The following is a 14405-nucleotide window of genomic DNA, read 5'->3' on the forward strand; positions in this document are numbered from 1 at the left end:
CTGACACTGCAAGTTGAATAGACCAGGCATTTATTTTCTGATAAATCAGGCCTCTGTCCTGCCTGCACCTTTTGGCCTGCTTTTGATAAATGTTGCCAGCAGTGAATACAACGTGTGGGGTTCTGGCTAAACTTTCTGGAGGTGTCAATTGTAAATAGTGTTTCCTTACATTTGGGGCAGCACTTTGGAGTTTCCAAAACATGCTCCATGCAGTAATTGTCTCATTGGATTTCCTCAGCAGGCTGGGAGAAGATGGAGCAACTCACCCGTATTCTGCAGTGAAAAACCCTGAAGCTCAGAGAGGTAGAGTGACTTGGGCACAGTTGCAGGACTAGAAAGTACAATAGAAGAATAAGAAACCAGGACTTCTGATCCTTGGTCTAGAAACTTTCGGCAGTCATATAGTCTTTGGTTTTTTTTTTTTTTAATCTTACTAATTACCCTGATAATCCTGTTGGATAAGAGAACAATTTGTTCATCCATGTCATGTTCTCTTGTTGCATAAAGGAAATGATAAGGGACAAGAGAGCTGATTTCCCAGCTGTATCCTTTAGAGCTCTACCACCTTGCTAATCACTCCCTTATCCTGGATACCAGTGATTTGCCGTCTTCCAAACGTGTGGGGAAAATAGTAAAGGTGAAAGCCATTTAGCTGCCAAGCTAATGCCACAAAGATCATCATCAGACCAGGAACTGGGTTGGGCTCAGTAGCATCATTCCAGAGAGAGCACTGCTCCCCCAAGACGTGCTGCAGCATCAAGGCCTTAAGGATCAGGAACATGGACAGCTCTCCAAACAGTTTTCAGCCAAGGCTATGCTACGTTTCCTTCAGTAATCCCATGGCAGAAAACGCAGTGACCATCAGAGCTCTGGCTTTTTAATCAGGCTCTGTGATTCTTATTAAGGATAAGGTCTAGGGTGATTCAAGGGAAAACAGCAGAAAAGGGGGAAAAATCCTCTTAATTCTTGCCCATGCATTCATAATAGGTAAAGTCAAGAGGGAATAGAAGGCCATTCCTCCGGGGCTAGTTGACCTTAATTGTCTGTCCTCTGTTAGGTGCTTTTAGCCGAGAGATACAGAAGAGGAACAGTCTGACAGAAGTCATCACTGATGGCCACCTTCATTCAGTACTTCGGTCATTTACAAACATTCATTGAGTGCCCACTATGGCCCAGGCCCTGAGGATACCATGATGAGAGACACAATTTTGATGCTTGACTTTTTTTTTTATTTTATAAATTTATTTATTTATATTTTTGGCTGCATTGAGTCTTCATTGCTGCATGCAGGCTTTAGTTGCAGCGAGCGGGGGCTACTCTGGGTTGCGGTGCGCAGGCTTCTCATTGTGGTGGCTTCTCTTGTTGTGGATCATGGGCTCCAGGCGAGCGGGCTTCAGTAGTTGTGGCACGTGGGCTTCAGTAGTTGTGGCACGTGGGCTCAGCAGTCGTGGCTCACGGGCTCAGCAGTCATGGCTTGCGCGCTCTAGAGCGCAGGCTCAGTAGTTGTGGTGCGCGGGCTTAGTTGCTCCGCAGCATGTGGGATCTTCCCGGACCAGGGCTCGAACCCGTGTCCCCTGCCTTGGCAGGGAGATTCGTCACCACTGCGCCACCAGGGAAGCCTGATGCTTGACTTTTTCCACTCAAACCTACCATAACTTATTCTATTTCCCTGTTGCTCTCACTTTTCTCCCAGTGCCCTTCCCAGCTGAGTTCTGATTCCTGGTCATTTGTGTCATTTTTGGCAAGACACTCCAGAGGATGTATTACTGGTACAGCAAAACCTCCCACTCCCATCTGTCCCAGTCCCCACTCTTCCAGGATAGGATAAGCCCTAAGTCCTCCTTCATGTACCGTATAGCCCTTTCATCTCCCCTTCTAGGGAAGATGCTTCCAGGTCAATGGTTGTGAACATGATATGAAATAAACTATAATCCTGATCTCCATAGAAGTTCCTTCTTCTGAATGCATTTACTTTAAAGCAATGTTCTGCAGGGAGCCCCCATGGTTTGTTACGCTTCTTTTTGCCTTTCTTCCTGGTTCCCTGGGGAACCACCGGCCCCTCTCTCACTAGCCCTGTGGTTTGAGTTGATATTCATCCTGCTTCTCCTTAGAGGGGAGAAACTTGTTTAGCCTGAGCCATTCCAATCAGAGTGAAGCCAGAGAATTTGCCTGGGAATTCTGGAACACAGAATCTCTTTTCTTTGTGGAGCTTGGTGGTATGAAGTTGTGAGGCTCAGGATTGCCTCTGTCATGATGGATGAGCCTGGAATTTCCAGGGACCACTGTTGAAAGCCTGGGGATGGAGCCAAACAAGAGAAAGCAGAGAAGAAAAATGGGCCCAGGACGTGGTGGGTAGGCCCTGAATGCAGCTGGGTCTGAACCAATTCTACCTCTGGGTTAATCTGTGAAGTGAACCAATTAACTCCACTACCCTCTTTGAAAACACTAATTTGAGTTTGGTTTTCTGTTCCTTACAAAAGATTGCCAACGAAGAACTACCCTTAGGCTAAGGCTTCCCAGATGGTGTGCCATGGTGCACCTGTGAGCTTGCTTATAGATATTACTTGAGCTTGATGGCCCTAGTCTTTGGGAGGGACTCAGGGCAGCCAGAGTGCCAGGGCTGGTCATCTCTAGAAGCAAGTAGCTTTGTCCATTTAGCCCAGTGAGACAACAAATGCAAAATTTTAATGTGCCCCATTATGGTGATTTTAAAATGTGTTCAAAAATTCTTTAACACTCCTCCATTCCAAAGGTAGAACCTACTTCTCCTCTCCTTGAATGTGGACTGAACTTAGTGCCTTGCTTCTGAAAAATAGAATATGGCAGACAAGAGAGAGTATGACTTCTGAGGCTAGGTCATAAAAAGACACTGCCTTGCTTCTCTTGAACTGCTCATCAAAGGGGAAGTCAGCAAGCACTCATGCAGTAGGGGCTGAGGTCCACAAGCAGAAGAACTGAGGCCTCCCATCAATGACCAGCACCAACTTTCCAATGTTATGAATGAGCCACCTTGGAATAGAATCCTCCAGCTTCAGTCAAGCCTTCAGATGATGGCAGCTTTGGCCAATATCTTGATTGCAACCTCATGCAAGACCTTAAGTCAGACTGCCCAACTAAACTAATCCTTATCCACAGGAACTGGCTGAGATATTGTTTATTGTTGTGTTAAGCTAATGAGTTTGGGGGCTATTTGTTATGCCTCAATAGATAACATTTATACCCAGAATGTGAAAAAGGTTGGGAAACACTTGGACATACCCAGCATTCTGGAATATAATAGAACCTTTAGTTTTAGTTTTGTTGTTTTTTTCAAAATGATACTTAGTCAATAGCAGCTTTACAACATTTGGATAACAAGCATTTAAAAATACATTCAAAGCAAAACAAAATCTCCCTGTGTTTGAAAACATACTTGCAAACCACAATTACCAGTGACAGCTCTAAAAGTTTTTTGTTTTACAACTAATCTATTGTCATGGAAAGGACTTCTTACTGAATAGAATTACGGAGTTTAAGACAATGTGTGGCATGACAAACCCAAACAGGTCTATGCAGTATATTCATGTTTCACTTTCATGAGATTCTTAAGAGCTGGTGACAGTTGCACCCTTGACCTTGCTAAAGGAAAAGAGGCAAGAAGCTAATCAGAAGATTTCTCCCATAAACTTCCATTGAAGAGTTTTCCAAAGTAAAATCAAGAGGCCTACCATGGCATAGAGGTTTCTCCAATCTTCAGGATTCAAAAGACCTCATGTTCTTTACTCTTAGCAATGTCTGAAATGCTTCTTTCTTAACCCCGTATTTAGGATACATAATCAGAGGACCAATGCCCAAGTTCTTTGTTTATGCCGTTACTTATGTAAGTGCAGCAATGCCTCCACTTCATTTATAACTGTTACTAAAGAACAACTAAACTATCTGGAATTGAGAAAAGAGCCAGGGTTAGCCTAGAAAGAGTATGAGCTACACCAGTGTTGACCAGTCCACACTTGCCAACTCCACCAGCTTCACTTCTAGGTAAGCCCGTGGGCTCTCAGTCAGAATTCTGTCTTTCTTACCCTAGACAGTATTCTTCCTACATTGGTTATCTATAGTCTGAGCCCACAGATCAGAGGCATCACGTTATAAAAGTTGGAAGCTTCTAGAGTTGTACCATCCAATACAGTAGCCACTAGCCACATGTGGCTATTGAACACCTGAAATGTGGCTGGACTTAATTGAGATTAAGTGTAAAGTGTAAAATCTCTAAATATAAAACACATACATACAGATTTTGAAGACACAGTATGAAAAAAAGAATGTAAAATACCTCATTAATAATTTTTCATATTAATTACATGTTGAATTGATAATATTTTGTATATATTGGGTTAAATGAAATGTATTATTAAAATTACTGTCACCTGTTTCTTTTCCTGATTTTTTTTTTTAATGTGCCCACTAGAAAATTTAAAATGACATATGTGGCTTGTATTATATTTCTACTGCACAGTGCTGGTCTAGAAGCAGGTCTACTCACACTCATTCATTCATTTAATTATTCAGCTTATGCTTATTAAATGTCTTCCGTGTGTTGAGTTCTGGGCTAGGGGATAGGAATGCAACAGTGAACACAGCCCTTGCACTTGTGAAGCAAGTGGTACCCACTGCGGTATAAGAGAGACTGAAATCAAAAGTGACAACACGTATCTAAAAGCAAGGGACATTTAATCCGGAATATTTTAGGTCATAGGATTATTAGGGCTTTTAGAGTTAAAAGCCAGGTCTACATTACTTACCACCTAAGTCTTATTGTTTGAAGGCAAAATATAATAGGTGTTGATAATAATGGCCACCCTGGAGTCACTCAGGAAAGGTTACCTTCCACAGGGCCTGTTCTAGTCTGCTGTGTATTATGGCTACACATACAGATGCTCTTCCTCTCTAAACTAAGAGGCTTTGACAATGTTGTTTGACCTTGGTCTCACCCAGTGTCTCCCACACAGAAGACACTAAACAACACATGGAATTAAAATATGTCATGCGTACTCATTTAAGAAAACAAACATATCATATACTTAGATAGAAAGAGTTCTGCCCCAAATGCCTAAAAAACAAAAAGTTTGCCCCTTCAACTAGTAAGCTTTAGTAATTTAAAAACAAAACAAAACGGTCCTCTTTCAGAATATAAATTCATGCATACCTGATGGTGTAAACAAAAAGTTCTGGAATATCCAAATTAAATTCTCTCTCATGACCACCAAGATTAAATATTATATACGAGGGGTGACCCTGGATAGCACTGTTTGACCAAGGCCATGATCATGCATCTTTCTTCTTCTCTGAAATGCTTTACAAAAGAGTCATGAGTTGTCGAAATAAAAAACACGAGTTGCAAAGGGGAACATTTTGCTTGCAATTCTTATTACATTTTTAGTACCAGTCAAGGTAATCAGTCATATGAAAAAATATATAATTTAATTCTCAAATAATAACTTTGTTCATCTTCCTCCTAAAGTACACTGTCCAAAGAATCCTGAATATATTCTTTAGTTGATGTACACATGCTGATGGACAGCACAATGTTCAGAAATGAAAGTAGAAATATTATCCTTTTATAAAAATAAACTTGGTCCCAGAGAGGATGAGAAAAAGAGTGAGCAAGAGAGAGCATAAGAAAAAACGCAAAGCTTTAGAGGAGAATTGTTTCGATTTAAGTAACTGCAGCATCTGCAACTTCGGGCGGGTCACTCAGAGTACCATGTATCTCCTAACTCAGTGCTTCGCGTGTGCTCCACTATAAATGCATGTTAAATTAACCACCTAACAGAACAATAAAGCAAAAATAACTATACAACAATTAGTCCACCGTTACCAAAAGGGTAACAAGTTCACAAATAATTAATCGATCCCCACATTTCCAGCCTTCATGATCTTCTGATTTCTAGTAAGGCCTCCCTTCACAGTTTAATTGGAAATGTTTTGTACTCCAGCAAGGTCACCCTCCTTTCCCATAAAGAGGGGAGGGGAGAAGTTCACTCTGAAGAGGTTGGTGGACAACTTGTCCATTTTCCCTTGGGCAATTTGGGTTTGTCTAAATACAGGTTAAATTCAAATACAGGCGGGAGGAAGTCATCAGTTCCTGACCACTCAGCAGGAGATGCTGTTTATGCTTTGTTTTGCACAATTATGCGAAAAAACATGGCTTAATAAATACACAGGCACCCCTGATTAACCATCCTCCACCACCTCCATCCCCCAAATGCCCCAGGATCTGCTCAGACCCCATTTGGGTGTAATTTCCATGGTCACTTGCATCCCAAAGCTTCCAGAGTGCTGTCTGGTCAAGGAGCATGTGGCACGTCCTGTGCGGCAAATGTCCTGTTTTAAGTTGCAGCGGGTCCTTCTCCAGGGTCACAGGGCCTCCAGTCTTCATGGGTGAAGAGAGCTTTTCTTAGCTGCCCTGTGACAACTGGGTTTCACATTTCCTGAAACTAGATCTGTGGAAGGAGTCTCTGAAATTAAGGAGGGAGAGAGAACAGAAGTAAGAAACATCAGTTAGCCTTTCAAAGAGGAAAATCACTCGCTAGAAAAGCACATCAATCATGGAGAACTCAGTAAGTAAGTAAATACGGGAAAGTGCGGCCATGCCTTCGCGCTGTGCCGGAAGAAACACAGGCAGTAATTGGGCCCTGGGAAGACGGCTGGCAGAAGGCCGCATGGAGGGGCCCCGGAGAGGTCAAGGAGAAGGCGCAGGAGGAGCGGGATGCAAGCAGAGTAGGTCACGCTTGGGTGGCTTCTCCGATTCCACGGCCCGCTCCCACACCCAGAGGTTCTGCGGTTCTAATTGCTGGGCCTCAAGCGCTATCCTTTATCCTCTGGGAAGACGCCTCCCCTGCCCTCTTCTTACCTCTTATGACTGTCAACTCTGAATATCGGCTTGTAGAGTTCTGGAATTTTCCGCTCTATCATTGGCCTGAGGTTCTCTCTCAGCTTGCTGTAGTTCTTTTTGAGTTCCAGCTGGTACTCCCTCTGGTCTGCCGTGATGAGACGCTTATTTTTCTCTACGGCTTCACCGCATCTGAGATGCAAATACCAGGGTGGGGAGGAAATGAGGTTGCATTTCATACGAGTTTGAAGTGCTTACGAATTTTATATATTTAACTCATTTAATCTTTACAAAAATTTATGAGGTCGGCTATTATCACCCTCACACCTCAGGTGAAGAAACTAAGGCACGGAAAGCTTAAGTAACTCGCTTCATGTCACAAAGTCAATAAGCTGCAAAGCCAGCTCCAGTCTCTCCCGTGCAGTATGGTATGTACTAAAGAAGAAAATCATGTTATTCAAACATGATGAAGCCTTGCCTTTTATTTTATACTGTTCTATCCAAGGGAACTTACAAATCAACAAATCTTGAAGGGACAACATAATGGCTGAAACTTAGCTGACGTACAATGATTAGTAATGATTCTGTTTTCCTTCAGATGAATAGGATTCCCATGATCAACATGGTTTAAACTGTTTTCTTAATAGTGGTGCTAGATTTGGATTGTGTTATGGGGATACCCAGGCCTTGCTACCAAATCCTCCCTATTACCACTGAACACATGCAGCCATGGGGCAGGGGGAAGCTACCTGGCCTAGGCAACGTTAAACCTACGGCCATAGCTTCATGATGGAATCAGCCTGCTGTAGAAGAACGGCTTGATTTAATTCACCCTGGAAGCCAAAAGCAGGCCCTTAACTGGATTTTCACCTATCTTTTAAGTTTGACATTAACTGAAGCAAACTGTAGGATACCAAAGGTTACATATCAAAGGTTTCAGGGAAGAGGTAGGAAGGGGAGGTATATAGCCTTTGAATCCTGAGAAATCTACATCACCCCTTATAATTTTTTTATTGCCTCTTAACTAACAGTTATGAGCTACCACAATGTGTAAAATGAAATCAATTTCTTCAAGGAGACTTCAAGGACCGGTTTTGTAACACTGGCAGACAAGAGACCTGCAAGAGCGAACTGCTAACTTGGGGATGGCTACTCTGCAAACTTTGGAAGAAGCAACTATACTCTCTGTGATCTTTGTTATCAGAAGACATAATAGCTATAGCTATATATAGTGTTTTTGTTTTTTAGTATAGTTTTTAGCGCTTATTATCATTGGTGGATTTGTTTTTTGGTTTGGTTGCTCTCTTTGTTCTTTCTTTTTTTTATTACTTTAAATTTTTAAATATTTTTATATAGTGTTTTAAAAAGACAAATATATTAATAGGTGGAGCGAATTTTTGTAACTTTATATTTTAACAAATTTTATAACATAAAATTGTTTCATAGACATTTTCTGTATTTCTTCCTTCCATTTAGATTATATTCTCTAGATTTTCTTATTAAAGTTAAAATAACTTCCACTATGTTATTTAAATCCATAAACTAAAGAGAGCCATGCATTATGTTTCCCTCCTAGAGAAGAGCCATATCTCTTGGGAAATGTATACAGGATCATATAACTACATTGCAAATCATTTTTCAAAATGGTCCTATCTGTAACATTTTCATTAGGTCCACAAACAGCTGAACTGTGCAACTTTCACTCAGTGACACCACCATTCCAGACAGCCCCCTCCTTTGCTGCTCCCTTTGTTGATAAGTTCACCGAACACAAGCATTTTCTTACAGTCGATGTGCTGGGATTTTTCAGCAGAGTCCTACAGAAACCAGACTGATGGGGTCTAGAAAGGGCGGGAAGTCGTGCTTCCAGAACATGGTTCCTGGTTTTGCTGGGGGTAACTTTCATAGTCCTCTATCTAAGGTGTCTTTTCTACAGAGAGGGTGGTCATGCAGCCCTCCCCCTCTGCATCTCTTGCCCCCCCTTCTCTGTGATGCTCCTTCAGCACAGCTCACATATCAGTCCCTCAGTATGGCCCAAAAATTGCTAGTTGCTTCATCAACAACCATTCCCTCTCTTGCTTAGTAGCAGAACTCCAGGTGGTATACCCACCTGGAAAATTACATTCCCTAGCCTCCCTTATAAATAGGGATGGCTGATGAGCTATAAGATGAAGTCACTAGGAAAGCTCTTTAAAGGGGTGTAGCCTTTTGCTCTTTCCTCATTTCTATTCCTGATACCTGCCTAGGATGTGGTTGTGATGGCAAGAGCCTTAGCAGCCATTTTGTGACTATGAGGATGGATCTACTATAACCAGGATAGCAGAGCAAAAGAATGGAAAGAGCCAGGGTCTCTGATGACTTTATGTGACCACCACATACCTCTGGGATGCCTATCTCTGATCTTGTTTTATATGAGAGAAAAATAATTTTCTATCTAATTTAAGCCACTGTTAATTCCATTCTGTTACTGCCAACTGAATGTACTTCCTAGAGAGAACAGGCTCTGGAGCTGCAGTGCTCACCTCTGAATCCTGCTTTGCTACTTATTGGCTTTGTGACATTAGACAAGTTACTTAAGCATTTCCATGCCTTAGTTTCTTCACCTGTGACATGATGGCGATAATAGCCTACCTCATAAATTTTTTTTTTAATTGATTAATTAATTAATTTATTTTTGGCTGTGTTGGGTCTTCGTTTCTGTGCGAAGGCTTTCTCTAGTTGTGGCAAGCGGGGGCCACTCTTCATCGCGGTGCGCGGGCCTCTCACTATCGCGGCCTCTCTTGTTGCGGAGCACAGGCTCCAGATGCGCAGGCTCAGTAGTTGTGGCTCACGGGCCTAGTTGCTCCGCGGCATGTGGGATCTTCCCAGACCAGGGCTTGAACCCGTGTCCCCTGCATTAGCAGGCAGATTCTCAACCACTGCGCCACCAGGGAAGCCCCCCTCATAAATTTTTATAAAGATTAAAGGAATTAAATATATAAAATGCTTAGAATAGTACTGGTACATAGCTAAAACCTAGAACACTTATTGTTATTATTATTATTACTATTCCTGATAGACCCAGTCTGAGTGCAGAAACTATTTGTTCTATATAAGAATGATGATGGAATGTCAGAGATTTTATATTCCAGTCCCTTTTTTTTCATAGTTGATGAAACTAAGATGCAAAGAGATGAAGTGCCCTGTCCAGAGTCATACACCTTTGGGAACAGCAAAGGTGGATGTAAATCCAGGATCCTGTTGCTCCCAGGCTGATGTCTCATCAGCCCCACTGTGTGTTATGGTACAAACCTTACAGAGGCACACAAGTCATGCGCAGACAATGTCTATATTTAAATCAGGTTAAGTCTGTTTCCTATGTAAATCAATCTGATTTCTACTTGCCCCATAATGTTATATTCATCAGTCACTTCATATGTGCCAAGTCCTGTTCTAAGCTCTCTGAATTGACTCTTTTGATACTAACTTTAAGAGGTAGTTACTATTTTATTCCCATTTTACAGTTGGGGAAACTAAGGTTGGGTAACTAGCCCAAGGTCACACAGCTAGTTAAGGCAGAGTAGACATTATTTATTTATTTACTTATTGTTTTATCTCTGGCTGTGTTGGGTCTTCGTTGCTGCACATGGGCTTTCTCTAGTTGCAGCGAGCGGGGGCTACTCTTTGTTGCAGTGCATGGGCTTCTCATTGTGGTGCCTTCCCTTGTTGCGGAGCACAGGCTCTAGGCGCATGGGCTTCAGTAGTTGTGGCACGCGGGCTCAGTAGTTGTGGCACGCAGGCTCAGTTGCTCTGTGGCATGTGGGATCTTCCCGGACCAGGGATCAAACCCGTGTCCCCTGTAGTGGCAGGCGGACTCCTAACTACTGTGCCACCAGGGAAGTCCCAGAGTGAATATTTGAAGCCAGGCAACTGGGCCCGAGAGCCCACACTCATAACCCCAACACCACAAATCCTGCCTAGGAAAGACCCTGACCCTTCCAGCTAGAATCCAGGCATACAGCCTTGGTCTCAAGTTGGAACTATTCTCTCTGGAGTCCCAATTTGTAGTATTCTGCCTTTCTCATCTTCTTCCTGGTAACACTTTAGCAAGTCTCCACCTAAGGTCCAGTGAAAAAACACAGCTGCTGGAGTGAGAGGAGAGATACCGGAGAAACTGAGGGATTGGCTCCCCACCTCCTCCCGTGACTGGAGTGATATATATGCTCCAGGCCCTTTAAGTTAAGGAAGGATTATTTGGGGGCAGGGTACCAAAGGAACATCTGGCCTTTCCACAGGAAGAGCTGCAGTGGATGTGAGGGTCCCCTGGTCAGAGCCACCTCGGCTGGCACCTCCCAGTGGCTTGCTCCAGCGCTGTCCCCTGCATTTCCTCCCTCCCAGCCCGACCTCTACCAAACCCCACATCCCAAGGGCAGCCGGTCTCGATGGAAGGCTAGCCTAATTCCTGGTTCTGCCACTTACTTGCTGTGTGACCTTGGGCTAATCGTGGTCTCCTTCACCTGCACTTCCTTCATCTATAAAGTGGGTTTATGAGGATGAAATGGTGTCGGGCGTGTGAGGACCTGGCCGAGTGGCTGCGGGAGGAGTACAAGCAGCGTGGCCTGCCTCTCCTGGAGCGCAGCGGGGGGAGACAGCCCAACAGGAGCACTGTCCTGGGTGCCCCCGCGGCTGCCGGTGGGGAGGCGCCTGAGGCTGAAGGAGCAGGGCACCACGGGGGCAGGGAGCGCACCCCAGGGCAGACAGGAGCAGCCGCGGCCGGCTGCATCCTCCGGCTGTCCCCCTGAGCCCCCTCTACCTCCCTTGGCTGGGCGGCCCCAGAGGGGCCGGCGTGGCTGCCTCCCTCGGGGAAGTCACAGTGGCCCTGCTTCCTCCTCCTAAGGGGGCGAGATTGGGACTACGGGCTTGGGAAGGTGTCCAGTCTCGAGTCTGACACCTGGAAGCAGGTTCTGAGGACCTGCTGAACACCCCAGAACCCAGGCGGGGGGTGGGGTCCGCCTAGATCAGACTCTAGGCTAGTCTCTAGGGCCTGACTCACATTATGCTGTCTTCCGCCTCCTTGGGCCCTGGGCTTCTGTCCTGAGGAGTTACAGAGGCCTGTGGTTCTGACGATCGCACACTATTCTCGAATTCACAGTCAGCCCAGGCACCCTCCCACGCAGTGCCCTGGCCCTGAAGTGAGAGCCCCGTCAAGCCCTGAGGACCGAGACCTTGTTCAAGAGAACCGGGGGTGGAGACGCGCTAAGAGAGGAGGACAGGATAGCACTGTAATGGAAATGGATTTTTTCTCTTGAGAATGGTTGCAGAAGGGATGGGAGGGGGAAGCCACGTGCACGTGTGTGTGTGTGTGTGTGTGTGCTGCTCCACTTGGCTCTCAGTTTTCCACCCAGCCTCCTAGGCCCACTAAGACAGGTCTCTGTGACCTGGAAAAGGGACGGAAGTCCTTCATATGTCCCTGCTATGGACCTGCTCCCGAGCAACCTCTCGTAATGTTTCAGGCTTCGTTTTCCCACCAAATACTCAGATCGCTTTTCACCTACTGCTTCTGTTTCCACCCACACTACACACAGTTGGTTTTCCTTAGGCCACTTGGGCAAATTCCCTCTCCTTCCTCTTCACAGATCTTAACTCCCGTTAAGACTCTATGACCATTTATGCGGTGGAACTCTACTGATGTATCTGAAACTATGTCCCTTAAAGGCAACCTGGGCCTGGTGCCATTGAGTCCTGCTATCTTTTCTTTAAATATAAAAATGAATTTAAAAATCACTTAGTCTTTATAGGAATGAGAAAGTTCACGTGTTATGGACTGAAGGTTTGTGTCCCCCCAAAATTCACATGTGACCTCCATGTGATGGGATTTGGAGGTGGGGGCCTTTAGGAAGAATGAAGGTTTAAATTAGGCCATGAGAGTGGGACCCACATGATGGGATTAGTGCCCTTGTAGAAAGAGACCAGAGAGCTGTCTTCTTCGTCTCTCTACCATGTGAAGATACAGTGAGAAGGTGGCCATTTACAAGCCACCAAGAGGGTTCTCCCTAGGAACTGAATCTGCTGGCACTTTAATCTTGGACTTCCCAGCCTCCAGCACAGTGAGAAATAAATGTCTGTTATTCAGCTACTCAGTCTGTGGTATTTTGCTATAGTGGCCCAAGCTGACTAAGACAGAAATGTAAGAGGAAAATTTAAAACCACAGACTGGCACAGATTGCAGTGTTTAAAATGGTCTGGGTGCTCTGGGGAGCAGAGGAGGGAAACAGTATGTTGTACCTCTCCATCGTGGCTTCTGAAACCCTGAGATGTTTCAGAAGGGGATCCAGGCCCCAACTTGGCAACCATCTGAAGAGCCGCAGGACTGGCTGCATCAGGTATCAGCGGCAGCAGGTCAGCCTGCCAGGTTCTTTATGGCTTCATCCAGGCCCGCTACAGCTGAGTCACACAGGCCACTGCCCAGGGGCAGGACCCAGCTACAGTGTACCCAGCAAGCGTACATTCCCGTTATTAGCAATCAGCCTTGGAAGGCTCACTTATGTTCACCTTGGAAACCTGGGCTCATCGACCTACAGCCCATGTCTGCTGAGAAGCTGGAGCTCACTCAAGGCGAAACCGGGAACGGTTTCACCCCCAAACATTTTCCACTCCTGCATCATATCTGCTGATAGCAGGTTCCGGGGAGAAAACACACAGGTGCAAACAACTTGACCAAACAATTCCTCTATTCATTACAAAGCTGTGACTTGCTGATTGGACTTGAGAAGCAATTAAGCAATGGAGGAAAGGAAGGTTTCCTCACCTACTACTTGTACTGAGGGTATGAGTTACAGATCATCACATTTACCCTTGTAAATATACCGTTTGATTAGTTTTAGTAGATTAATACAGTTATGCAACCTTCACCACAATCTCACCCACTACCTTTGATGCATGTGAAATAAAGTGGAATGAAAGTCACTGTACTTTGACTTTGACAATGAAGTACTGAGCAGAAGTATTGTTTTGCCTGTAGCCTTGTCTCATTTGTACTGGAACTTCATCTTTGCACACAGGTAGCAGGGTGCCTGGCACAAAGTATGGGCTCAATAAGTGTTTGCTGAATGAATGAACTGGCATCTATAGTTGTTCAAAGGTGTTAACAGTAAAGGCACATTTCCTCTTGTGAAGGGAGGAAAGGGGAGGAAAAAGGGTGAGTGACAGGAGGCAGGACCTGACGCGTGAAGCCCTCGGGGAGGGGGCAGGGAGGAGAAAATGTGAGATGGCGGCAATCAAGCAACCTCTACAGCCTTGCAGCCTCTGCTCAAAGATCGGTCCCATCTGGCAGCTTCAGCAGCACCTGGGAGGTTGTTAGAAATGCAGAGTCTCAGGCCCACCCCAGAACTACTGAATCAGAATCTGCATTTTGACAAGATCCCCAGGTCATTTGTTTTGCACAGTGAAGTTTGAGAAGCGCTGACAGATATTCTTGTGGCATTCCTAGAACAGGGCGGCAACCCACCCAGCAGGGGGAAGGTAGAACTACAGCCTAGTTTCCCATAGGAATCATTGG

The 14405-nt window shown here is 44.8% G+C and overlaps 1 protein-coding gene across 2 annotated transcripts in view; it reads right to left on the reverse strand.

The window, feature by feature from the left end:
- Positions 1-407: 407 nt before the first annotated feature.
- DOCK8 (dedicator of cytokinesis 8) overlaps positions 408-14405 on the reverse strand; it is a 229109-nt gene continuing 215111 nt past the window's right edge. For both annotated transcript variants that reach the window (XM_082403613.1, XM_082403614.1), the window contains 2 exons: positions 6890-7060; positions 408-6494 (listed from right to left, as the gene is read on the reverse strand). In XM_082403613.1, coding sequence (XP_082259739.1) covers positions 6434-6494; positions 6890-7060 — 232 coding nt within the window. In that variant the 3' untranslated portion in view covers positions 408-6433. The remainder of the gene's footprint in view (positions 6495-6889; positions 7061-14405) is intronic.

Source organism: Balaenoptera borealis (genome assembly GCF_965194805.1).
Source record: "Balaenoptera borealis genome assembly, chromosome: 8".
Classification (NCBI taxonomy): Eukaryota; Metazoa; Chordata; class Mammalia; order Artiodactyla; family Balaenopteridae; genus Balaenoptera; species Balaenoptera borealis.